General features: G+C 42.3%; 2 protein-coding genes across 2 annotated transcripts; both read right to left on the bottom strand.

The window, feature by feature from the left end:
- Positions 1–8390: 8390 nt before the first annotated feature.
- LOC129622132 (keratinocyte-associated protein 3-like) lies at positions 8391–18381 on the bottom strand. The gene is made up of 2 exons (XM_055539023.1): positions 18221–18381; positions 8391–8914 (listed from the first exon to the last, which is right to left on the bottom strand). Exons 1-2 carry the CDS (start codon positions 18379–18381, stop codon positions 8485–8487), a joined length of 591 nt encoding a protein of 196 aa, XP_055394998.1. The 3' UTR covers positions 8391–8484.
- On the bottom strand, positions 18365–25487 carry LOC129622131 (deoxyribonuclease-1-like 1). Its single transcript, XM_055539022.1, has 3 exons — positions 25372–25487; positions 18623–19085; positions 18365–18535 (listed from the first exon to the last, which is right to left on the bottom strand). The coding sequence occupies exons 1-3, from the start codon at positions 25485–25487 to the stop codon at positions 18389–18391; spliced, it is 726 nt and encodes a 241-aa protein (XP_055394997.1). The 3' UTR covers positions 18365–18388.
- Between the last annotated feature and the right edge of the window lie 1830 nt (positions 25488–27317).

The following is a 27317-nucleotide window of genomic DNA, read 5'->3' as shown; positions in this document are numbered from 1 at the left end:
GCTTTCTTTATAGTCCAACTCTTAGCCTTGAATCAATCCCTTTTCTATTCAAATCACTCAAATGTGAGCACCTAACTGGTACAATATGGTTGCCCTGATATTATGATGTTGAAACTGGGAAATCATCAAGGTTTGGTGAATGAATAGAACATTTCAGACCCAGTAAGAGAGCTTTTCCTGAGCAGGCAGCTATTCTCACGCAACTCCAATCACACCACTGACCACCACAAATGTTTAGACTGCATGGGACTGTCTTGTTGGCTTGTGACAACCACATGTGAAGACTGGACTAGTTAAGGAGCTACTGAAGATGGACACATTTTCTTTTCCTTCTCTTGTTCTCAAGATCTCTTCAGATCTGCAGAATTGCATCTAAACTTCTGCAGATTCTGCTTCTGTGGCAGCAATCTGTCACCAGCCAAGCTTATCATTCGTTGTTTATTTCCTCTCCTTACACTTTGTCTCAGCCTTCCCACTCACAGGCTGCAGAGGCTTTGTCAGTAAATTGAGGGCTGAGGTGTGTGCCTGGGAGGGACATATTTGGACATAAAAGTTGGTAGGGCAGAGAAAAAGGATTAGGATGAACATAAAGCTTCATTTATACTTCTTTCTCTTATGTATATCAGATAATTTTATACAGGGGTTATAAAATACCTGACCTATTAACACCAGAAATCCAGGGCTCTCTGAACTTTCCCAATAAATCAAAGTTCATGCTCACTGGTGTGGTTCAAGGAGGCTGCCTAAGGGTACTATTAAGAGAGAAACATGTGAAAGCATATATTATACCATATAGAGAAAGCTTATTAACAACTTCTCTTTTTTTCTTTACCTCTTTCCTTTTTCATCCTTCCAGTCTTTCTTTACTTCTATTTTCCAGCAACCAAGTTGTACTGTAGTTGATCCATTTATTTCATATTCGTCAAGTACTTTTCTATACTGGGAGGGTAAGGTACTATATTGTTTTGAGTTGCCTGTTATTTAATCCTCAAAAATTCTAGCATTATCAGGGACACCTTGGCATGTGGGAAAGGAGGTCTAGAGAAGAGTTCAGAATCTTCAGAATGAATAGACCTGAATGAGGGGCTTGAAGGGCAATACATAGGTACTATGAGGGCTATCATAGTATGAGGTGAGGACTACCAGACAGCTAGGGGGCAGGTACAAAAAAGCAAGCCAAGTGTTCATTTCCAAGTCTTGTGCATTAGCCTGAAGACTTTGGGTAGCACGGTGCTCAGGATGGGCTTCCTGATAGCTCAGTTGGTAAAGAATCCTCCTGCAATGCAGGAGACCCCAGTTTGATCCCTGGGTCGGGAAGATTCCCTGGAGAAGGGATAGGCTACCCACTCCAATATTCTTGGGCTTCCGTTGTGGCTCAGCTGGTAAAGAATCCGCCTGTAATGCAGGAGACCTGGGTTTGATCCCTGGGTTGGGAAGATCCCCTGGAGAAGGGAAAGGCTACCCACTCCAGTATTCTGGCCTATAAAATACTACGGACTGTGTAGTCCATGGGGTCACAAAGAGTTGGACACTACTGAGGGACTTCCACTTTTCAAGCTCAGGATATTTTTGAAAAAATCCTTAAAAAGCCAGAAAAAGATGAAATGTTACTTTATTTTGTTTTGCTGGTAAATCCAGGCTCTAGAGTTACTCCTGAGCACTGCGAAGGTAATCCAGCCAGCTTCGTGTTTCTGGAGCCAAAAATAGAGCCAAGGAGAATATTGCTTTGTGAAGCAGAGACTCCTGCTGGTAAAGGTGGCTTCTGCTTCTTGGGAAGGTACTAAGCTCTCCAAGCTGTGGAAGGAAAGCCAAGACTCAGCTCTTTCCATGTACCTTCAGGGTTGAAAAATAAATCTCTTGGCCTCACCTTTGTCCTGGGCCAACCTGTGACTGGCTCTACCTGTTTCTTCTTTCTTAGCTACTTCTAGAGCTTAAGCTAGACAAAACTTGTTAAACCAGATGAACGCAACACAACCATTCAAAACCTATAATGTTAATGACGTAACTTGTGTGAAATAAAATGTGATAAGGCTCCATGGTATAGGAACAAATACCTATTTGTTGGATCTAAATACCTATTAGATTCATTGAATAGGTGGCAGCCGGGGTTAGGTAGTGGGAGAGGGACATCAGAGGTTACCCTGACCTCTGTAATCACTGTAGTGATTACAGTGAGGACTCTGAAGCCAGGCTTTTGTGTTCAAATCCTGGCTTTGCCACTTATCACCTGTGTGCAGTCAAAAAGTGACAACTTTTATAGGCTTCAGAATCCTTAAGATTGGAGACTATAGTATTGAGGTAACCAGAAAGTTCATTCAGACATTTCCATAAGATCAACTTTTTGGCCAACCCAACACTTCATAAAATTATTGAGAGGATTAAATGCCAAAATTTATGTCAGGGGTTTCATTGAATTTCTAGGGCATAATAAATGCTTGGACGGCTGCGATGGAGCACAAGCGCAACCAAGAGGAGCTACCCCCTGCCCGAGGCCAGGGGCAGTGGCTGCGAGGAGCTACCCTATGCCCGAGGTTGGGGGCTGCGGCTGAGAGGAGCAACCCCACGTCCAAGGAGCGGTGGCTCGGGCGCAAGAGGGCCTAAAGGAGCTACTCCACGTTCAAGATCAGGAGGGGCGGCAGTGAGGAGCTACCCCTCATCCAAGGTAAGGAGCTAACCCTCATCCAAGGTAAGGAGCAGTGGCTGCGCTTTGCTGGAGCAGCCATGAAGAGATACCCCACGTCCAAGGTAAGAGAAACCCAAGTAAGACAGTAGGTGTTGCAAGAGGGCATCAGAGGGCAGACACACATACTCACAGAAAACTAGTCAATCTAATCACACTAGGACCACAGCCTTGTCTAACTCAATGAAACTAAGCCATGCCCTATGGGGCCACCCAAGACGGGTGGGTCATGGTGGAGAGGTCTGACAGAATGTGGTCCACTGGAGAAGGGCATGGCAAACCACTTCACTATTCTTGCCTTGAGAACCCCGTGAACAGTATGAAAAGGCAAAATGATAGGATACTGAAAGAGGAACTCCCCGCGTTGGTAGGTGCCCAGTATGCTACTGGAGATCAGTGGAGAAGTAACTCCAGAAAGAATGAAGGGATGGAGCCGAAGCAAAAACAATACCCAGCTGTGGATGTGACTGGTGATAGAAGCAAGGTCCGATGCTGTAAAGAGCAATATTGCATAGGAACCTGGAATGTTAGGTCCATGAATCAAGGAAAATTGGAGGTGGTCAAACAGGAGATGGCAAGAGTGGACGTCGACATTCTAGGAATCAGCAAACTAAACTGGACTGGAATGGGTGAATTTAACTCAGATGACCATTATAACTACTACTGCAGGCAGGAATCCCTTAGAAGAAATGGAGTAGCCATCATGGTCAACAAAAGAGTCCGAAATGCAGTATTTGGATGCAATCTCAAAAACGACAGAATGATCTCTGTTTGTTTCCAAGGCAAACCATTCAGTATCACAGTAATCCAAGTCTATGCCCCAACCAGTAATGCTGAAGAAGCTGAACGGTTCTATGAAGACCTACAAGACGTTTTAGAACTAACACCCAAAAAAGATGTCCATTTCATTCTAGGGGACTGGAATGCAAAAGTAGGAAGTCAAGAAACACCTGGAGTAACAGGAAAATTTAGCCTTGGAATACGGAATGAAACAGGGCAAAGGCTAATAGAGTTTTCCTAAGAGAACACACTGGTCATAGCAAACACCCTCTTCCAACAACACAACAGAAGACTCTACACATGGACATTACCAGATGGTCAACACCAAAATCAGATTGATTATATTCTTTGCTGCCAAAGATGGAGAAGCTCTATACAGTCAGCAAAAACAAGACCAGGAGCTGACTGTGGCTCAGACCATGAACTCCTTATTGCCAAATTCAGACTTAAATTGAAGAAAGTAGGGAAAACCACTAGACCATTCAGGTGTGACCTAAATCAAATCCCTTATGATTATACAGTGGAAGTGAGAAATAGATTTAAGGGCCTAGATCTGATAGATAGAGTGCCTGATGAACTTTGGACGGAGGTTCATGACATTGTACAGGAGACAGGGATCAAGACAATCCCCATGGAAAAGAAATGCAAACAAGCAAAATGGCTGTCTGGGGAGGCCTTACAAATAGCTGTGAAAAGAAGAGAAGCAAAAAGGAAAGATATAAACATCTGAATGCAGAGTTCCAAAGAATAGCAAGGAGAGATAAGAAATCCTTCCTCAGCGATCAATGCAAAGAAATAGAGGAAAACAACAGAATGGGAAAGACTAGAGATCTCTTCAAGAAAATTAGAGATACCGAGGGAACGTTTCATGAAAAGATGAGCTCGATAAAGGACAGAAATGGTATGGACCTAACAGAAGCAGAAGATATTAAGAGGTGGCAAGAATACACAGAAGAACTGTACAAAAAAGATCTTCACGACCAAGATAATCAAGATGGTGTGATCATTCACCTAGAGCCAGACATCCTGAAATGTGAAGTCAAGTGGGCCTTAGGAAGCATCACTACGAACAAAGCTAGTGGAGGTGATGGAATTCCAGTTGAGCTATTCCAAATCCTGAAAGATGATGCTGTGAAAGTGCTTCACTCAGTATGCCAGCAAATTTGGAAAACTCAGCAGTGGCCACAGGACTGGAAAAGGTCAGTCTTCATTCCAATCCCAAAGAAAGGCAATGCTAAAGAATGCTCAAACTACCACACAATTGCACTCATCTCACACTCTAGTAAAGTAATGCTCAAAATTCTCCAAGCCGGGCTTCAGCAACATGTGAACCGTGAACTTTCAGATGTTCAAGCTGGTTTTCGAAAAGGCAGAGGAACCAGAGATCAAATTGCTAACATCTGCTGGATCATCGAAAAAGCAAGAGAGTTCCAGAAAAACATCTATTTCTGCTTTATTGACTATGCCAAAGCCTTTGACTGTGTGGATCACAATAAACTGTGGAAAATTCTGAAAGAGATGGGAATACCAGACCACCTGATCTGCCTCCTGAGAAACCTATATGCAGGTCAGGAAGCAACAGTTAGAACTGGACATGGAACAACAGACTGGTTCCAAATAGGAAAAGGAGTACGTCAAAGCTGTGTACTGTCACCCTGCTTATTTAACTTATATGCAGAGTGCATCATGAGAAACGCTGGGCTGGAAGAAGCACAGGCTGGAATCAAGATTGCCAGGAGAAATATCAATAACCTCAGGTTTGCAGATGACACCACCCTTATGGCAGAAAGTGAAGAGGAACTAAAAAGCCTCTTGATGAAAGTGAAAGAGGAGAGTGAAAAAGTTGGCTTAAAGCTCAACATTCAGAAAATGAAGATTATGGCATCTGGTCCCATCACTTCATGGGAAATAGATGAGGAAACAGTGGAAACAGTGTCAGACTTTATTTTTCTGGGCTCCAAAATCACTGCAGATGGTGACTTCAGCCATGAAATTAAAAGATGCTTACTCCTTGGAAGGAAAGTTTTGACCAACCCAGACAGCATATGAAAAAGCAGAGACATTACTTTGCCAACAAAGTTTCGTCTAGTCAAGGCTATGGTTTTTCCTGTGGTCATGTATGGATGTGAGAGTTGGACTGTGAAGAAAGCTGAGCACCAAAGAATTGATGCTTTTGAACTGTGGTGTTGGAGAAGACTCTTGAGAGTCCCTTGGACTGCAAGGAGATCCAGCCAGTCTGTTCTAAAGGATATCAGCCCTGGGATTTCTTTGGAAGGAATGATGCTAAAGCTGAAACTCCAGTACTTTGGCCACCTCATGCAAAGAGTTGACTCATTGGAAAAGACTCTGATGCTGGGAGGGATTGGGGGCAGGAGGAGAAGGGGACGACAGAGGATGAGATGGATGGATGGCATCACTGACTCGATGGACCTGAGTTTGAGTGAACTCCGGGAGTTGGTGATGGACAGGGAGGCCTGGTGTGCTGCGATTCATGGGGTCACAAAGAGTTGGACATGACTGAGCGACTGAAATGAACTGAACTGAACTGATATATTAATTGGGCTTCCCTGGTGGCTCAGCGGTAACCAATCTGCCTGCAATGCAGGAATCTTGGGTTCAGTCCCTGGGTTGGGAAGGTGCACTGGAGGAGGGCATGGCAACCCACTCCAGTATTCTTGCCTGGAAAATTCCATGGACAGAGGAGCCTGACGGGCTGCAGTTCATAGGGTCACATAGAGCTGGACATGACTCAAGTTACTACGCAGCAGCAACATGTTAATTGTCTTTGTGGTAATTATTGTTACCATTAAGATTAAGATAATAGAAAATGGGAGCCACTATAGCTAAAGAATGTGGGCTCCATGAGCTTGGGAAAGCTATTTAACTTCTTAAAACCCCAGTATCCTTTCTAGGATCATTGTGAGGTTTACATGAAAAAAAATGTTGTCTGTACTTAACTCAATATCTGAGTAACTGAGATATAAACTGAAATATAGAGAGGTTTGGTGCCAAACTAGAAAACCATTTTAGTGCTTTCTAAAAGTGAGGGGATATAGAGGAGTTTGGGGCTTCCCTGGAGGCTCAGTGGTAAAGAATATGCCAACAATGCAGGAAACACAGGAGATGCAGATTCAACCCCTGGGTCAGAAGGATCCCCTAGAGGAGAAAATGGCAACCCACTCCAGCATTCTTGCAGGGAAAATTCCATGGACAGAGGAGCCTGGTGGGTTACAGTCCATAGGGTTGCAAAGAGTTGGGCAGGACTCAGTATGCCCATGCATGCAGAGGAGTTTGGAGTTGAAAGAAGCTTACTAAAGTTTGAATTTGATGGTCTAACATGGAGGTCAACCTAACTTATGTTCAGACAGAGGTACCATCCTTCTAGTCAAGGCTGGGCTCGTCCCTAGGAGAACACCTGAAGGTTTTCACAAGGATGAATTAGGATCAGAAGAGGGGGTTATGAGGCTGTGTCTGTGGCAGCAGTAAAAGGTGTTTAGGCGTCACCCTGCTCCAAACACTTCACACATTAGTTGTCTGTGTTGTTTCTAGCAAACAATGTGGGCTTCAGCGCCACCCTCATTCTTCTCACATGTAGCCCTGGTAACTGCCTGGAATGAAAAGGACGTAGAAGAGTTTAGCAGCTAGAATCTGCTTCAGAATAAACACCAACCTTTGGAGAGGGCTGTATAAATACAGCAAGTTAAGGGCAGGAAGCCAGAATAGAATATTAAATCAACTCAAGCTCATGATGGAACAATAAAAAGTATCCATCGTACCTGTTTCTTTTAATATCTTTGATACAGCTGCAGTGTTCTACTTTATACTTAATGATTACCAGGGCTCCTAAATTTATACATGGGATCCATGGATTTTACTTGGCTTTAACTGCCCAGTAGATGTATTTCCTTGGACAATTCAGTGGTACTTGAAATACAACTAAAACAAAACCCACCTATTCTACTTCCTTCATTTCTTACTGTTACTTCTTCAGTGGAGGCCATTGTCTTTTCAGGCTTAGTTTAGGTAACACACTTCCTAATTCAAGCCTGATCTTGTCACTCACTTCCTTAACATCTTCCTTTAGTGCCCTACTGCTCTCAGTTCCTTGATGTGGTTTACAGTAATCTTGCACCTGATTCCTGTTCGAGCCTTGTCCCTCCTGATCTTCACATATTCTATGTTCCAGTCATTCTGAACATTCACTTTCTTGTTCTCTCCTGCCTCTTAGCTCTAGTTCATGCTCCTTCTTCTATCTTGCATTTTCTTTTTTTTTTTTTTCTTTATTGGCCACACCAAGTGGCTTGTGGGATCTTAGTTCCCCAACCAAGGATTGAACCCAGGCCCTTGGCAGGGAAAGCATGGAGTCTTAACCACTGGAACTCCCAAGGAATTCCCTGCCTTGCAGTTTCCTACCTCTCCTGTTCAGCTGGTGAATTCCTAGTCTTCTTTCCTGTCTCTGCTTAGACATCCTTTCCTCCCAGCAGTCTTCCTCATCTCCCTCCTTTGTTTTGCACCCTCTTTTTATGCTTTCTGATTGCTCTGCTTCCTCCATCATAGCTCCAATTACAATGGAATTTAATTCTTATTTTTTGTCCATATATCTCCGCAGCCTGAAATATTGAGACTATGTCTATCTTATTCTCTGTATTTCTCTGTCACTGGCATAGTGGTTGGCACAAGAGGTTACAAATAATTATTTTTTAAATAAATTATGAATAATAACACAAAAATATTTTTCAAGTATTACTGCTCTCTTAAGGTAAAATCAGCCACACTTAGAGATATCCACATATAACCAGAAATTGAATGATCTTGTACTTCTCTCTTGATCTGCATCTCTGACAAGTCTACCACTGAGGCTTGTCATCTCATCACACGCTCAGTCCAGTGCAAGTAACTGAAGAAAGTTTTTTTGTTTTTTTTTTAGAAGAGATGTCCTTTTATTACAGCTGTTATTATATAAACATATCCTAGGGGTTAGTGGAAAACCCTTGTGGACGGAGCCTTCGGACCTGCACCTGGCCCTAAACCCAACTTTTCTGTGAGGTCCGGATTTCTCGCGTTTGGTCCAGTAGCTGCACATTTTCCTGCCATTTACGTTTAGGAAATTCAAACTCTGTCAGCTCCTCCAGCTGCTCCTGTAGCCCATCCTTCCTACAGGGCCCTACCCCACGCAGGGTGAGTGTAGCCACACAGCAGTAACCAGAGAGAGCAGCCTCGGCTGCAGACATGAACACAGAAGGGATCCAGAGAGCCAAGGCTGTGTCATAGATTTTCGTGGGGTCAGAGGGGCAGTCAGCATGTCCAGACCCCTGGTCCAGCGGTACCAAAGGATCCAGCAGTCCTGAGTGGCAGTCGGCAATAAGATGGCTGCCACCATTGGCCACAGTGAGGGACACAGCGAGGAGGAGGCCCAGGGAGCAGGCAGCAGACAAGAGAAGAAGAGTGAGCCAACTGTTTGATGCAGGAGCACTGAAATGCTGACTATGGCAATGGCTTGAGATGTCAAGTTTCCATCCCTTACAGATTCAAGAATCTATAAACTTATTGGGCTTCTCATTGAAATGGTTAGAAATGACATTTGACACATATGCTTGCATTGTACAACCCACAAATATTCATTGAGCATCTACTATGTGCTGGACCCTATTCTGAACATCCAACAAAAATCCTTTGAGGAGCTTTCATTCTTATGACTTAGTTAATCCTCTAACAAACCAAACCTCTTAAACCCTTCATTACTAATCATAAAATAACATCTGTGGGAAAGACTTTACTAGACTTGTATATTTTTGTCACTATGTAGATTTGGTTTTTTATAACATGAAAAGTGGAAAATTCTTCCTGTGTCTGGGACAAGTTTTCCTGTGTAGCACAACTAAACTGATAGGGAATATCTTTCCAGGAAATTTCTGTTTACTGATCTTCCCTCCCCCCGCCCCCTCATTTCTTCTGAGAACTCTGCTGAATTAGTTTCAGAAAATACTCATCTCATAGACTTGTTATGTCAGTGAAATGAGATTATTTATGTAGTATTTGGTGAATTGCTGATACATAAAAGACCAAAATACAATGCCATTTGGGGGGGGGGGTGGTGCGGGCTTTGGTTATATAATTTACCAGGCCCAGTGGATTTCTCTCTAGAGCCAGACCTGGAATATATGTAAATAAAGACCCAATCATTTTGGACAGTCATGTCAACAGCTCTAGGGAGCTTCTTGAATATATTAGAGATGGATCCAGTTGGGATATGTCCACTGTTAGGCAGTGAATGTTAACAAATATCTTCAGCCAAGTGGTACCTGTTTAAGAGAAATATTTTTTCAGGGGAACTCAGAGTGTGTTATAAAATGGTCCTCGGTGGACACTCTGAAGAAATGAGGGAATTATTCTAGTTCATAACATGATGGAAAACACAATACCAAGTGAATATAAGAACACAGGATAAATAACATTATAGAAGATGAAATGATTAATAAACTCAAAAGGATGGACCCACTTGAGAATCTGATGAAGTTATGGACACTTGTCCTCAAAAAACGTACATAGGTGAAGAACAAATTTTGCATTTAATTCTACAGAGTTCACCATGTTCTAGAAGCCCTTCTATAAACTCTCTGAATTCTTTATGTCTTCTAAATAGACAGTTTTCAACAGAGAGAGTAATAAGGGACCAGGAAGACATAGTAGCAGCACAGCATGGAAGGCTTATGGATGGGAGTGGCTTTTGGTAAGAGCAAGGTTTCCCAGAACTATGTTTGACAGAACATGGGAAATCTTAATACATTCTTTTTTTTTTAATTGAAGTATATTTGTTGTACAATATTATATGTTACAGGTATATGATATAATGATTCACAGTTTTTAAAGGTTACATTCCATTTATGGTTATTGAAAATATTTTCTGTAGAAAAGCTATGACAAACCTAGTCAGAGTATTAAAGAGGAGAGACATCACTTTGCCTACAAAGGTCCGTATAGTCAAAGCTATGGTTTTTTCCAGTAGTCATGTACATATGTGAGAGTTGGACCATTAAGAAGGTTGAGTGCTGAAGAACTGATGCTTTCAAACTGTGGTGTTGGAGAAGACTCTTTTGAGAGTCTCTTGGACTGCAAGGAGATCAAACCAGTCAATCCGAAAGGACATCAACCCTGAATATTCATTGGAATGACTGATGCTGGAGCTGCAGCTCAGTACTTTGGCCACCTGATGTGAAGAGCCAGCTCATTGGAAAAGACCGTGATGCTGGGAAAGATTTAGGGCAAGAGGAGAAGCGGGTGGCGGAGAATGAGATGGTTAGATAACATCATTGACTCAACGGACATGAGTTTGAGCAAACCCTGGGAGATAGTAAAGGACAGGGAAGCCTGGCATGCTGCAGTCCAGACACAGCTTAGTGACCGAACAACAACAATATTCCCCATGCTATACAATATGTCTTTGCATCTTATTTTATACCTAATAGTTTGTACTTCCTAATCCACTACCTCTTTATTGCTTCTTTCCCCTTTGCTTTTCCTACTAGTAACCACTAACTTGTTCTCTATGAGTTTGCTTTTTTTTTTGTTTGTTATATTCACTGGTTTGTTTTAGTTTTTGCATTCCACATGTAAGTGATGTCATACAGTATGTGTTTTTCTCTGTCAGACTTACTTCACTTAGCATAATGCCCGCCAAGTCCATCCATGTTGCTGCAACATTATTATTTATATATGAAAAAACTGAATATATTTGTATAGCTTTTTATATTATATGTGGCAATATGTCTTAGTGTATATCATACCCAACATATTGCACGCCAGATAACACAACACATGCACATAGATGCATGGTATTAAAATGTACATTATTGGTGGTATTTATGAACTATTTGTACATTGATGGATGTGGCTTCCTTGGTGGCTGGGTCATCTATTTTGTCATAATATCAATGTAAATTTGTGATATTAGCTAATGTTAGTTGCATATTCCTTGTGATGCTATACAAATTCATCCTCTGTGGTTCTGTGACTGAAAGGATGAATTCATCTGGGAGGTCACTTCCTGCTGTCAACTTTAGTTACAGCAACCAAGATACTCAATGAGCTTGTTAGTGTTCTTTAACACTCCACTTCTGCCCCTTGTGAGATGCTGAGTGGGACGAATGCTGTGATGCACCACTCAGACATCCCTTCAGAAGTGAAGGTCTTATGCTCAGTTGTTGGGACAACTCGGAAGGGCTATCCCAGCGATGGTGCTTCTCTTGAGGCTGGTTAAAACCATTGTCAGGCCTGCATCACAGCTCAACTTTTCGCCAGCTGATTCCTGCTCTTTTCCACAGAAGTTAATCCCCAGAGTATTCCCTAAGAAAAGCCATGCTTGTTAACCACCTCAGAGTCTATCTGCCTGAGAACTTACCCTCTGACTTTGAGTTAGACAGTTAAGTGCTCAAAGACCCTCTAGCAATGGCAAGCAACCTAAGCAACCTAGTTTTTAGGAGACAGTTTCTAATATGACTCCGGCAGGGCAGCCATGATTCCTCAAGTCCTTTTCTCAGCCCCACCATTCTTATAGACCAAGTGCTGGGCAGCAAAACTAATTCCAGACTCCACCTACTGGTAGAGATGAGGCCCAGAGGACATTGCTGGCTTGGGGAGGATTAACCCAGGAACTGTTCAAGCTAAGTGAACTGTATCATCATGGATGTTTGAAGTGGGAATACAGAGATTTAAAATGAAATTCATTTTTTTTTGGTCCAAGGCAGTGTTTCTCTTTTTTTTTTTTCCCATTACTGACTCATCAAAGAACCTTTTTAGAGGCTTTCTCCTAATTGCCACCCTACCTCCCTCCCCCTCTTGAGGGAAGTTTTGTGTGCTTTTTTATTTTAACAATTTCATTCAGCTGTAATTTACGTACCATAAAATTTGTCTGTTTAAGGTGTCCAAATCAATGACTTTTAGTATATTCACAGAGTTGTACAATTATTACCACAATAATTTAAGAACATTTTCATCAACCCCCAAATAAACCCTGTACCCATTAATTATCACCCCAGGTCCCTACCTTCATTCCCACTCTCTATTTTCATAGATCTACCTTTCTGAATTTCATATGAAAGGAATTATATAATATGTGGTCTTATGACAGATATACTATATATTTATTTATGCACTGCATATATATCTGTGCTTTATACATAAAGAGAGTGAGCTTTTTTTTAATACTTCCCCAAGAGCCAGTTTTCATTGCCCACATTGAGAATGTATGATCCAATGTGCACTTACTTTTTTGCTAACCGACTGCAGATATCAAAACTATGAGTCATTTGTTGACAATACATGATTATCAAAATGAGGGTTTTGTGTAATCGGTTCTAATTACAACCACCACCCCCAGAAATTGGCTACAAGTGAGCTCTTCATTAGCTTAAATAGAAGTGGGTGCACTTTTTCTGACGAAAGCCAAATATGCCTTTATAAATGGAAAAACCTTATCCTTAGAAGTAGCAACCTGGACTCCATCTTTTACTTGCATCTGCCTTTGACTGGACACCTGGAGTTGCCATCAGGGTGACAAAGCACATAAGTCAAAATCATTCAACAGAGTAGGTACTTAATACATTTTTTAACTCAGGGGATGAATCATGTAGGATTAGAAAGCCTGGGTTTTACTTCCAATCCTGTTACTAATTAGCTGCGCAAGTCGCTTCTCCTTCCTATGCCCTAATTTACTCATTTACAAAGTAAGGAAAATGGGCCTCATGATATCTAAGACTTTTTCTCATTCCAACTTTCTGTGGTTTATACTAATTGTTTGTATTTTAAAGCTACAAATGGAACTTAAACTTTTGTAGGATTTTTTACATCAGATAAATAAACTGGAAAAATAGTGCCATTATTCTTTTTTGGTTAATTAATTTTCACTGAACTATTCAAGAAAGAAATTTATCAGATATATTTTTACTAGTATCATTTTCTAAATTAAAAAAATATTTTTAAGTCCTCTATTACTCCTTTAATTTTCATTTATACAACCTATTATTACCTTGCAAAAAAAAAAGACCCTATTTTAAAAGCAAGCTTCATATATATGTATTTATAATTATTGTGACTTTGTTTTGTTTTTTTAATATTGTATTTTTGAGAATCTAACCTCTACTCTAGATTTTTAATCTTTGCTTTTTGGTATTTGTTATCAATTTTGTACCTTTAAGAACCCAATCTTCAGTATGCATTTTTACTTGGGAGTGAGATTACTGGCTTGACTGATCTCTCTCTCTTTGGACTCTCCTTTTTCTCCACCACATCGCTTCTATCTCCTCCCTCCCCCTTCTCTTCTCTACCCAACTCTGTGAATCTCTTTGTCTGTTCTGGACTGTGGAGAACATTTAGGGAACTGATTACTGGGTGGATCTGTCTCTCTCTTTCCTTTTGATTCCCCCCTTTATCCTTCTGGCCACCTCTGTCTCCTTCCCCCCTCTTCTCTTCTCTGTGTAACTATGTGAACATTTCTGAGCAGTCCAGACTGTGGAGAGCACATAGGGAAGTGATTACTGGCTAGCTTGCTTTCTCCCCTTTTGATTCCCCCTCTTCTCCTCCTGGTCACCTCTATCTCCCTCCTCCCTCTTCTCTTCTCCATGTAACTCTGGGTACCTCTCTGGGTGTCCCTCTCTGTGGGGAAACTTTTCATCATTAATCTAGATGTTTTATCATCAGTGCTGTATAGATGGAGAAATCTTGAGGCTACTGTAAGAATAAGACTGAAAACCAGAGGCAGGAGGCTTAAGTCCAAATCCTGAGAACACCAGAGAACTCCTGACTCCAGGGAACATTAATCAACAGGAGCTCATCAAACACCTCCATACCTACACTGAAACCAAGCACCACCCAAGGGCCAACAAGTAGCAGAGCAAGACAAACCATGCAAATTCTCCAGCAACACAAGAACATAGCCCTGAGCTTCAATATACAGGCTTCCCAAAGTCACACCAAACCCACTGACATCTCAAAACTCACTACTGGATACTTCATTGCACTCCAGAGAGAAGAAATCCAGCTCCACCCACCAGAACACCGACACAAGCTTCCCTAACCAGGAACCCTTGACAAGCCACCGTCCAACCCCACCCACAGTGAGGAACCTCCACAATAAAGAGGAAACACAAACTGTCAGAATACGAAAAGGCCACCTCAAACACAGCAATATAAACAAGATGAAAAGGAAGAGAAATACTCAGCAGGTAAAGGAACAGGATAAATGCCCACCAAACCAAACAAAAGAGGAAGAGATAGGGAATATACCTGATAAAGAATTCTGAATAATGATAGTGAAAATGATCCAAAATCTTGAAAACAAAATGGAGTTACAGATAATTAGCCTGGAAACAAGGATTGAGAAGATGCAAGAAATGTTTAACAAGGACCTAGAAGAAATAAAAAAGAGTCAATATATAATGAATAATGCAATAAATGAGATAAAAAATACTCTGGAGGGAACCAACAGTAGAATAACAGAGGCAGAAGATAGGATAAGTGAGGTAGAAGATAGAATGGTAGAAATAAAAGAAATGAGGACCACCTCAGAGACCTCTGGGACAATGTTAAACACCCCAACATTCGAATCATAGGAGTCCCAGAAGAAGAAGACACAAAGAAAGACCATGAGAAAATACTTGAGGAGATAATAGTTGAAAACTTCCCTAAAATGGGGAAGGAAATAATCAGCAAAGTCCAAGAAACCCAGAGAGCCCCAAACAGGATAGGCCCAAGGTGAAACACACCAAGACACATATTAATCAAATTAACAAAGATCAAACAAAAAGAACAAATATTAAAAGCAGCAAGGGAAAAACAACAGATAACACACAAGGGGATTCCCATAAGGATAACAGCTGATCTTTCAATAGAAACTCTTCAGGCCAGAAGGGAATGGCAGGACATACTTAAAGTGATGAAGAAAAAAAAAAAAAAACCTACAGCCCAGATTACTGTACCCAGCAAGGATCTCATTCAAATATGAAGGAGAAATCAAAAGCTTTACAGACTAGCAAAAGGTGAGAGAATTCAGCACCACTAAACCAGCTCTCAAACAAATGCTAAAGATCTTCTTTAGACAGGAAACAAAGAAAGGGTGTATAAAATTGAACCCAAAACAACAAAGTAAATGGCAACAGGATCATCAGTTCAGTTCAGTTCAGTCACTCAGTTGTGTTTGACTCTTTGCGACCCCATGAATCGCAGCACGCCAGGCCTCCCTGTCCATCACCAACTCCCGGAGTTCACTCAAACTCATGTCCATCGAGTCGGTGATGCCATCCATACATCTCATGCTCTGTCGCCACCTTCTCCTCCTGCCCCTAATCCCTCCCAGCATCAGAGTCTTTTCCAATGAGTCAACTCTTTGCATGACGTGGCCAAACTATTGGAGTTTCAGCTTTAGCATCAGTCCCTCCAATGAACACCCAGGACTGAACTCCTTTAGGATGGACTGGTTGGATCTCCTTGCAGTCGAAGGGACTCTCAAGAGTCTTCTCCAGCACCACAGTTCAAAAGCATCAATTCTTTGGCACTCAGCTTTCTTCACAGTCCAACTCTCACATCAATACATGACCACAGGAAAAACCATAGCCTTGACCAGATGGACCTTTGTTGGCAAACTAATGTCTCTGCTTTTGAATATGCTATCTAGGTTGGTCATAAATTTCCTTTCAAGGAGTAAGCATCTTTTAATGTCATGGCTGCAATCACCATCTGCAGTGATTTTGGAGCCCCCCCCCCAAATAAAGTCTGACACTGTTTCCACTGTTTCCCCATCTATTTGCCATGAAGGGATGGGACCAGTTGCCATGATCTTAGTTTTCTGAATGTTGAGCTTTAAGCCACCTTTTTCACTCTCCTCTTTCACTTTCATCAAGAGGCTTTTTAGTTCCTCTTTACTTTCTGCCATAATGGTGGTGTCATCTGCATATCTGAGGTTATTGATATTTTTCCCAGCAATCTTGATTCCAGCTTGTGCTTCATCCAGCCTAGCATTTCTCATAATGTATTCTGCATATAAGTCAAATAAGCAGGGTGACAATATACAGCCTTGATGTACTCCTTTTCCTATTTGGAACCAGTCTGTTGTTCCATGTCCAGTTCTAACTGTTGCTTCCTGACCTGCATACAGATTTCTCAAGAGGCAGGTCAGGTGGTCTGGTATTCCCATCTCTTTCAGAATTTTCCACAGTTTACTGTGATCCACACAGTCAAAGGCTTTGGCATAGTCAATAAAGCAGAAATAGATGTTTTTCTGGAACTCTCTTGCTTTTTCCATGATCCAATGGATGTTGGCAATTTGATCTCTGGTTCCTCTGTCTTTTCTAAAACCAGCTTGAATATCTGGAAGTTCATGGTTCACGTATTGCTGAAGCCTGGATTGGAGAATTTTCAGCATTAATTTACTAGTGTGTGAGACGAGTGCAATTGTGTGGTAGTTTGAACATTCTTTGGCATTGGCTTTCTTTGGGATTGGAATGAAAACTGACCTTTTCCAGTCCTGTGGCCACTGCTGAGTTTTCCAAATTTGCTGGCATATTGAGTGCAGCACTTTCACAGTATCATCTTTCAGGATTTGGAATAGCTCCACTGGAATTCCATCACCTCCACTAGCTTTGTTCATAGTGATGCTTCCTAAGGCCCACTTGACTTCATATTCCAGGATGTCTGGCTCTAGGTGAGTGATCACACCATCGTGATTATCTTGGTCATGAAGATTTTTTGGACAGTTTTTCTGTGCATTCTTGCCACCTGTTCTTTTTTTTTTTTTTTTTCCTGATGTCCAGATTTTTAATGAGGTCTGTTTTCTGGAAAAGGAAGGTGGGGAAGAGCTCCGTGCTGACAACACAGTAAATGGGGTCATTTAGTTAACTTTTGCTGTGTGTGCTTTTACCCCGTGAAGTGAAGTGAAGTTGCTCAGTCGTGTCCAACTCTTTGTGACCCCATGGACTATAGCCTACCAGGTTCCTCCATGGGATTTTCCAGGCAAGAATACTGGAGTGGGTTGTCATTTCCTTCTCCAGGAGATAGTCCCAACCCAGGGATTGAACCCAGGTCTCCCACATTGTAGGCAGCTTTACCATCTGAGCCACCAGGGAAGTCTTTACCCCCATAGGACCACACATTTACAAAATATCTATAATGGTTGCATGATAACTGGTTTCTGTAGATTCTTTGTGTGCATCTATAGCCTTGGCGATTTCTAGGCAGTGCTTGACCATACCCTGAGTGGTAGGGGCCAAATTGCACTGTGGTTCTGAACATGGACTTGATCAGTGGTGTTACGGGATCTGGTTAAGTTACAATGAGTTTGACTGCTTGCTGTTTTCTTATGTGTGTATGTCTGTGTATAAACTGCTGATCTCTACCTTTGTATCTCCTGTTGTTTCCTAGTTTGTGTGTGTGTGTGTGTGCGTGTGTGTGTGTGTATAAACTGCTGATCTCTACCCTTGTATCTCCTGGGGTCTTAATACTGTTTCCTAGGAGTCTTGTGTATGTTAAAGATGGCCTTTTGGCATGTCTGCTACACACATGTAATGTCTGTATCATTTGGCTTTCTGTTCTTGGAGTGGATGGTTTTGTCAGGATAAAATCCTTTGATCTGTTGTGATTCCCTTCTCTGAGCCCTGCCCTTGAGCCAAGATCACCTCTACTCAGCCCCCTCACCCCCTAACCCAGCCTTTTGTCCTCATTCTTGACACTACCTGGGGGACGAGTGGCATGGGTCCAGCCCCAGGGCCCCACCTGCCTTTTCCACCTTTTGATGCCAGGCAGGCACAGGCCTGACCAGAGGACAAACCCAAAGCGAAGGCACACAGAGGGGTGGCACCAGGGCAGGCTGGGAGCAGGGCAGGGCTTTGAGTCCAGAAGACAGGACAGTGTTCACTTTGGGGCAGCAGGTACATGGTGGTTTCAGGCCACCAGGCCCAGCTGGGGGGCTAGGAGGGGCAGCAGCAGTGACAGCCACAGAGTGGCCAGGCAGGGGGGCTGGACCCCGTGCACTGCCCGGCTCAGCACCAGGTCCACCTCCACAGGGTAGTGGTCACTGATGTTGAGAGCCTGGGGGCGGGCAGGGGGGAGACAAAGCATCAGTCTCAGGCCTGAGGGGTTCCCGGGGAGCCCACTGCGGCCTCACCACTGCTTTACCTCCTGCTCAGTGAGCCCAAAGCTCTGGGGGAAGTCGAAGGCGGCCGCGCCACGCAGCAGGCTCTGGAGGTGCTCCCCGTGGAGCACGATGCGGTCATAGGTGCAGTGGGTGCTGGCCCGCACCGTAGTGTCCACGCCGTCGGCGATGGCCCAGTGGAAGCCAGCCTGAGTCCGAAGAACTAGGTTATCCAGGCGCTTTTTGGTCAGTGATGCGCAGTCAGCATTGAAGTCCCCGAGCAGGATCACATCCTTGGTCTGCCAGCGCCCGGAAGCATCCAGAAACACGTCATACAGGGCATTCAGCTCCGTCTCCACAGCCTTCGGAGTGGTGTGCAGTGGGACCAGCACGAGGCTGGGAAGAACCTTGCTGCGTAAAGAGAACCAGCACACAAAGAGCTCCAGGGTAAAGAGATCATCCTGATCATCGTACATGTAGGAGTCCTGGACCTCTGCCTCATGTGACCTGCGCAGACCAGGTCGTCTCTACACCTTTCTGTGCTGTGGGCTGATCGCGACAGCCCCCAGGGAATCGCAGCGCCGGCCTAGACGGAAGGAGACAGCAGAGGAAGATGCCGCCAACAGGCTGACCGCCCAGTCGAGGCCGGTTCGCCGGCCTCACCCTTCCGGCGGGCGGGCGCGGCCCTGGCTCCGCCTCGGCGGCGGAAGGGAGGGCAGCCCCTTGCCACCTGTTCTTAATGTCTTCTGCTTCTATTATGTCCATACCATTTCTGTCCTTTATCGAGCCCATCTTTGCACGAAATGTTCCCTCAGTATCTCTAATTTTCTTGAAGCGATCTTAGTCTTTCCGATTCTGTTGTTTTCCTCTATTTCTTTGCATTGATCGCTGAGGAAGGCTTTCTTATCTCTCCTTGCTATTCTTTGGAACTCTGCATTCAGATGCTTATATCTTTCCTTTTCTCCTTTGCTTTTCATTTCTCTTCTTTTCACAGCTATTTGTAAGGCCTCCCCAGACAGCCATTTTGCTTTTTTGCATTTCTTTTCCATGGGGATGGTCTTGATCCCTGTCTCCTGTACAATGTCACGAACTTCCGTCCATAGTTCATCAGGCACTCTATTTATCAGATCTGGTCCCTTAAGTCTATTTCTCAATTCCACTGTATAATCATAAGGGATTTGATTTAGGTCATACCTGAATGGTCTAGTGGTTTCCCCTACTTTCTTCAATTTAAGTCTGAATTTGGCAATAAGGAGTTCATGATCTGAGCCACAGTCAGCTCCCAGTCTTGTTTTTGCTGACTGTATAGAGCTTCTCCATCTTTGGCTGCAAAGAATATAATCAATCTGATTTTGGTGTTGACCATCTGGTGATGTCCATGTGTAGAGTCTTCTGTTGTGTTGTTGGAAGAGGGTGTTTGCTATGACCAGTGCGTTCTCTTGGCAAAACTCTATTAGCCTTTGCCCTGCTTCATTCTATACTCCAAGGCCAAATTTTCCAGTTACTCCAGGTGTTTCTTGACTTCCTACTTTTGCATTCCAGTCCCCTATAATGAAAAGGACATCTTTTTTGGGTGTTAGTTCTAAGAGATCTTGTAGGTCTTCATAGAACCAATCAACTTAAGCTTCTTCAGAGTTGGGGCATAGGCTTGGATTACTGTGAAGAAGATATAACAATTATAAATATATGTGCACCCAACATAGGAGCACCGCAATATGTAAGACAAATGCTAACAAGTATGAAAGGGGAAATTAACAATAACACAATAATAGTGGGAGATTTTAATACCCCACTCATACCTATGGATAGATCAACCAAACAGAAAATTAACAAGGAAACATGATACAATAGAACAGTTAGTCCTAATTGATATCAATGGGACATTTCACCACAAAACAATGAATTTCACCTTTTTCTCAAGTGCATATGGAACCTTCTCCAGGATAGATCATATCCTGGGCCATAAATCTAGCCCTGGTAAATTCCAAAATATTGAAATCATTCCAAGCATCTTTTCTGACCACAATGCAGTAAGATTAGATCTCAATTACAGGAAAAAATACTATTAAAAATTCCAACATATGGAGGCTGAACAACACGCTGCTGAGTAACCAACAAATCACAGAAGAAATCAAAATAGAAATCAAAATATGCATAGAAATGAATGAAAATGAAAACACAACAACCCAAAACCTATGGGACACTGTAAAAGCAGTACTAAGGGGAAGGTTCATAGCAATACAGGCTTACCTCAAGAAACAAGAAAAAAGTCAAATAAATAACCTAACTCTACACCTAAAGCAACTAGAAAAGGAAGAAATGAAGAACCCCAGGGTTAGTAGAAGGAAAGAAATCTTAAAAATTAAGGCAGAAATAAATGTAAAAGAAACAAAAGAGACCATAGCAAAAATCAACAAAGCCAAAAGCTGGTTCTTTGAGAAGATAAATAAAATTGACAAACCATTAGCCAGACTCATCAAGAAACAAAGGGAGAAGAATCAAATCAACAAAATTAGAAATGAAAATGGAGAAATCACAACAGACAACACAGAAATACAAAGGATCATAAGTGACTACTATCAGCAATTATTTGCCAATAAAATGGACAACTTGGAAGAAATGGACAAATTCTTAGAAAAGTACAACTTTCCAAAACTGGACCAGGAAGAAATAGAAAATCTTAACAAACCCATAACAAGCATGGAAATTGAAACTGTAATTAGAAGTCTTCCAGCAAACAAAAGCCCAGGACCAGACGGCTTCACAGCTAAATTCTAGGAAAAATTTAGAGAAGAGCTAACATCTATCCTACTCAAATTCTTTCAGAAAATTGCAAAGTAAATTTCAAAACTCATTCTATGAGGCCACCATCACCCTAATACCAAAACCAGACAAAGATGCCACAAAAAAAGAAAACTACAGGCCAATATCACTGATGAACATAGATGCAAAAATCCTTAACAAAATTCTAGCAAACAGAATCCAACAACATATTAAAAACATCATACATCATGACCAAGTGTGCTTTATCCCAGGGATGCAAGGATTCTTCAATATCCGCAAATCAATGTAATACACCACATTAACAAATTGAAAGATAAAAACCATATGATTATTTCAATACATGCAGAGAAAGCCTTTGACAAAATTCAACATCCATTTATGAAAAAACCCTCCAGAAAGCAGGAATAGAAGGAACATACCTCAACATAATAAAAGCTACATATGACAAACCCACAGCAAACATTATCCTCAGTGGTGAAAAATTGAAAGCATTTCCCCTAAAATCAGGAACAAGACAAGGGTTCCCACTCTCACCACTACTATTCAACAAAGTTTTGGAAGTTTTGGCCACAGCAATTAGAGCAGAAAAAGAAATAAAAGAAATCCATATTGGAAAAGAAAAAGTAAAACTCTCACTGTTTGCAGGTGACGTGATCCTCTACATAGAAAACCCTAAAGACTCCACCAGAAAATTACTAGAGCTAATCAATGAATATAGTAAAGTTGCAGGATATAAAATTAACACACAGAAATCCCTTGCATTCCTATACACTAACAATGAGAAAACAGAAAGAGAAATTAAGGAAACAATTCCATTCACCATTGCAATGAAAAGAATAAAATACTTAGGAATATATATACCTAAAGAAACAAAAATCCTATATATAGAAAACTATAAGACACTGGTGTAAGAAATCAAAGAGGACACAAATAGATGGAGAAATATACCATGTTCATGGATTGGAAGAATCAATCTAGTGAAAATGAGTATACTACCCAAAGCAATCTATAGATTCAATGCAATCCTTATCAAGCTACCAATGGTATTTTTCACAGAACTAGGACAAATAATTTCCCAATTTGTATGGAAATACAAAAAACCTCGAACATCCAAAGCAATCTTGAGAAAGAAGAATGGAACTGGAGGAATCAACCTGCTTGACTTCAGGCTCTACTACAAAACCACAGTCATCAAGACAGTATGGTACTGGCACAAAGACAGAAATATTGATCAATGGAACAAAATAGAAAGCCCAGAGATAAATCCATGCACCTATGGACACCTTATCTTTGACAAAGGAGGCAAGAATATACAATGGAGAAAAGACAATCTCTTTAACAAGTGGTGCTGGGAAAACTGGTCAACCACTTGTAAAAGAATGAAACTAGAACACTTTCTAACACCATACACAAAAATAAACTCAAAATGGATTAAAGATCTAAATGTAAGACCAGAAACTATACAACTCCTAGAGGAAAACATAGGCAAAACACTCTCCGACATAAATCACAGCAGGATCCTCTACGACCCACCTCCCAGAGTAATGGAAATAAAAGCAAAAATAAACAAATGGGACCTAATTAAATTTAAAATCTTTTGCACAACGAAGAAAACTATAAGCAAAGTGAAAAGACAGCCTTCAGAATGGGAGAAAATAATAGCAAACGAAGCAACTGACAAAGAATTAATCTCAAAAATATAAAAGCAACTCCTGCAGCTCAATTCCAGGAAAATAAACAACCCAATCAAAAAATGGGCCAAAGAACTAAACAGACATTTCTCCAAAGAAGACATACAGATGGCTAACAAATACATGAACAGATGCTCAACATCACTCATTATCAGAGGAATGCAAATCAAAACCATGATAAGGTACCATTTCATGCCAGTCAGAATGGCTGCTATCCAAAAGTGTACAAGCAATAAATGCTAGAGAAGGTGTGGAGAAAAGGGAACCCTCTTACACTGTTGCTGCTGCTGCTGCTGCTAAGTCACTTCAGTCGTGTCCGACTCTATGCGACCCCATAGACGGCCTCCTACCAGGCTCCCCCGTCCCTGGGATTCTCCAGGCAAGACACTGGATTGGGTTGCCATTTCCTTCTCCAATGCATGAAAGTGAAAAGTGAAAATGAAGTCGCTCAGTTGTGTCCGACTCTTCGAGATCCCATGGACTGCAGCCTACCAGGGTCCTCCGTCCATGGGATTTTCCAGGCAAGAGTACTGGAGTGGGGTGCCATTGCCTTCTTGGGGGAATGCAAACTAGTATAGCCACTATGGAGAACAGTGTGGAGATTCCTTAAAAAACTGGAAATAGAACTGCCATATGACCCAGCAATCCCACTACTGGGAATACACACCAAGGAAACCAGAATTGAAAGAGACCATGTACCCCAATGTTCATCGCAGCACTATTTATAATAGCCAGGACATGGAAGCAACCTAGATGTCCATCAGCAGATGAATGGGTAAGAAAGCTGTGGTACATACACATGGTGGAATATTACTCAGCCATTAAAAAGAATACATTTGAATCAGTTCTAATGAGGTGGATGAAACTGGAGCTGATTATACAGAGTGAAGTAAGCCAGAAAGAAAAATACCAATACAGTATATGAATGCATATATATGGAATTTAGAAAGATGGTAACAATAACCCTATATGTGAGATAGCAAAAGAGACACAGATGTATAGAACAGTCTTTTGGACTCTGTGGGAGAGGGCAAGGGTGGGATGATTTGGGAGAATGGTATTGAAACATGTATATTATCATATATGAAACGAATCACCAGTCCAGTTTCGGTGCATGAGAAGGGTGCTTGGGGCTGGTGCACTGGGATGACCCAGAGGGATGGGATGGGGAGGGAGGTGGGAGGGGAGTTCAGGATGGGGAACACATGTACACCTGTGGCAGATTCATGTCAATGTATGGCAAAACCACTACAATATTGTAAAGTAATTTGCCTCCAATTAAAATAAATAAATTTATATTATATAAAAAGAAATTTACCAACGAATTACTAGGTGCCAGACATTGAACAAAACTAATATCATTTCTTCCCACATGGAACTTGGAATCTGTTGGAGAGAACACAGCTTGGGGTAGGGGCTGAGGACAGACATGAACCAACAAACAGAAATATTCAGAAGCCATGATAGATGCCATAAAATAAAACGAATCCAGTGAGAGCTCATAAGAATTAAAGGCGGAGGGAGGCTGCCCTTAACATGAGGCAAGAATGAAGGATACAGTCAAACAGAGACCTGACAGGAGGTCTTAATTCACTCAGTTCAGTTCAATTCAGTCGCTCAGTCATGTCCGACTCTTTGTGACCCCATGAATTGCAGCACGCCAGCACTCAACAAACAACTATTGAGCTCTTCGTATGGGCCAGGCACTACTCTTGGTGTTAGAAATAGAGCAGTGGGGGATGGGGAAAACAAAGAACTGGCCTCAAGGAGCTTGCATTCTGGAAGTGAAAAAGGGGCAGAAATGGTCTACAGTCTCTGAGGGTGTGGGAGTGGCGTGTGGGATGGAGCTGTATCTCAGGCCAAGGAACTAGTTGGTGGGAAGATCCTACAGAGGTCAGCTGGCTATTTCGGGAACCAAAAACAGGCTAATGTGGTGGGAGCATAGGAAGTGTAGTGAAACTTGGTTGGAGAGGTGAACTGGAAGTTGGTCATAAACAGTTTCACAAGTCATGAAAATGAATTTAAAAGGTTAAATGAATGTGGCTTATGGAAAACACTTAGCATGGATTTGAATTGAAGTTGCTAAATCTAGGTTTAAAATTACTGAGTATGTGTGCTCAGTCATGTCCAACTCTTTGAGACTGCTTGGACTGTAGTCCACCAGGCTTCTCTGTCCATGGGATTTTCCCCAGCAAGAATACTGGAATGGGTTGCCATTTCCTCCTCCAGAGGATCTTCCTGGCTTAGGGACCAAACCTGCATCTGCTGCATTGGCAGATTCTTTACCACTGAGTCACCCGGGAATCCCTTAAAATTACTGTGCTGGGTAGTCATTTACCTGATGATTGAGCTCCACATCCACCACCATCTTCCACATCCATGAGCCATCTTCTTGAATCTGGAAATGTAAGAACTTGTGCAATGTCATGTGCATTGTTTGCCCACAGGGCTGCTATGATACCAGTGACTTGGCAGGATCATGGCAGTGGTGAATATGGGTGCATCCTGGGATGAAGGGATGGGCTATAGCTTGTCTGGATCCCTAAAGGTCAGAGATCCACAAATCATAAAAGAAGAGGTCTAATCAAAGGATTTGGGCCAATAGAGATCTACAGTAGCATCAAGAAACTTGGTCATTTATCCACTTATTAATTCTGCACTGGACAAATTGAAAGCTCATGCCCACAACAGTTTCCTCAAAGAAGACATGGACAATTGTACTAATAGAATGTAATGTGATAAGCGTTATGGAGAGAAATGTGCTATGGATGCTATGGGAATGTTTAAGAGAGCTACCTAACTCACAGTAGTATGGGGGACGCTCTGGGAAGAATTCCAACTCAACTAACTTGAGTTGTCTCAACTAAGTTTTCAAAGACTTCTAGGAGTTGGCAGGGTATAGAAAAGGAAGGATATTCTAGGTAGAGAGAACTCCATGGGAAAAGGGATCAAGATGAGCATGCATTGCAAGGGACAAAAGTTAGAGAGAGAAGTTGGAGAGGAAAATAGAGGTCAAGGCATAAAGGGGATTATAGTCCATGCCAAGGGGTTTGGACTTCATCTTGGAGACAATGGAAAATCAGTCCATCATTTTAAGCAAGCGAGTGACCTACTATAACTTCAATAATGAATAATAATAGTTAACACTCATTGGTTTCTAATTGTGTGCCAGGCATCCTTTTGACAATGTCACACACAATGACTCAATCTTTTCTGGAATTCTTTAAGAACTATTATTAGCACCCATTTTGTAAATGAGGAAGCTGAGGCACAGCTAATGTAGAAAAATTTCCCAAGAGGTTCAACTCTAATAGTAAGTGGCTGAACTAGAATCCAAAATCAGACTGTTGATTCCACAGTCTACTTAACTACTATATGCTGCTGTGCTGTGCTTAGTTAAGTTGAGTCCGACTCTTTGTGACCCCATGGACTGTAGCCTGCCAGGCTCCTCTGTCCATGGGGATTCTCCAGGAAAGTATACTGGAGTGGGTTGCCATGTCCTGCTCCAAGAGATCTTCCTAGGGATCGAACCCAGGTCTCCCACATTGCAGGTGGATTCTTTACTGTCTGAGCCACTAGTGAAGCCCAAGAATACTGGAGTAGGTAGCCTACCCCTTCTCCAGGGGATCTTCCCAACCCAGGAATTGAAATGGGCTCTGCTGCATTGCAGGTGGATTCTTTACCAGCTGAGCTGCCAGAGAAGCCCCTTAATTACTATCAGTTCAGTTCAGTTCAGTCGCTCAGTCGTGTCCGACTCTTTGCGACCCCATGAATCATAGCACACCAGGCTTCCCTGTCCATCACCAACTCCTGGAGTTCACTCAGACTTACCCCCATCGAGTCAGTGATACCATCCAGCCATCTCATCCTCTGTCGTCCCCTTCTCCCCCTGCCCCCAATCCCTCCCAGCATCAGAGTCTTTTCCAGTGAGTCAACTCTTTGCATGAGGTGGCCAAAGTACTGGAGTTTCAGCTTTAGCATCATTCCTTCCAAAGAAATCCCAGGGCTGATCTCCTTTAGAATGGACTGGTTGGATCTCCTTGCAGTCTAAGGGACTCTCAAGAGTCTTCTCCAACACCACAGTTCAAAAGCATCAATTCTTTGGTGCTCAGCTTTCTTCACAGTCCAACTCTCACACCCATACATGACTACTGGAAAAACCATAGCCTTGATTACTATGATACCTGCTTAATTCCTTGTTACCCAAAGTGTGGTTTCTGGACTGTGGCAGCAGAATTACCTGGAGCAAATCTCGGTCTGCGTC

The sequence above is a fragment of the Bubalus kerabau genome, chromosome 10 (assembly GCF_029407905.1).
Source record: "Bubalus kerabau isolate K-KA32 ecotype Philippines breed swamp buffalo chromosome 10, PCC_UOA_SB_1v2, whole genome shotgun sequence".
NCBI lineage: Eukaryota > Metazoa > Chordata > Mammalia > Artiodactyla > Bovidae > Bubalus > Bubalus kerabau.
Note: the sequence above shows the minus strand (reverse complement) of the source record. Positions and strands in the feature narration are given on the sequence as shown.

Bases quoted from the DNA above. Each gene is read 5' to 3' on its own strand.
- LOC129622132 (XM_055539023.1), bottom strand. From the start codon at position 18,381: ATGTACCTGCTGCCCCAAAGTGAACACTGTCCTGTCTTCTGGACTCAA. The intron at 8,915-18,220 runs GTGGGGCCCTGG...TGCATCAAACAG, and splicing joins TCAAAAGGTGGAAAAGGCAG to TTGGCTCACTCTTCTTCTCT.
- LOC129622131 (XM_055539022.1), bottom strand. From the start codon at position 25,487: ATGCACATGACATTGCACAAGTTCTTACATTTCCAGATTCAAGAAGAT. The intron at 19,086-25,371 runs GTAATTTTAAGG...TGGTCTGCGCAG, and splicing joins GTAAATGACTACCCAGCACA to GTCACATGAGGCAGAGGTCC. The intron at 18,536-18,622 runs GTAAAGCAGTGG...GCCCGCCCCCAG, and splicing joins TTGGGCTCACTGAGCAGGAG to GCTCTCAACATCAGTGACCA.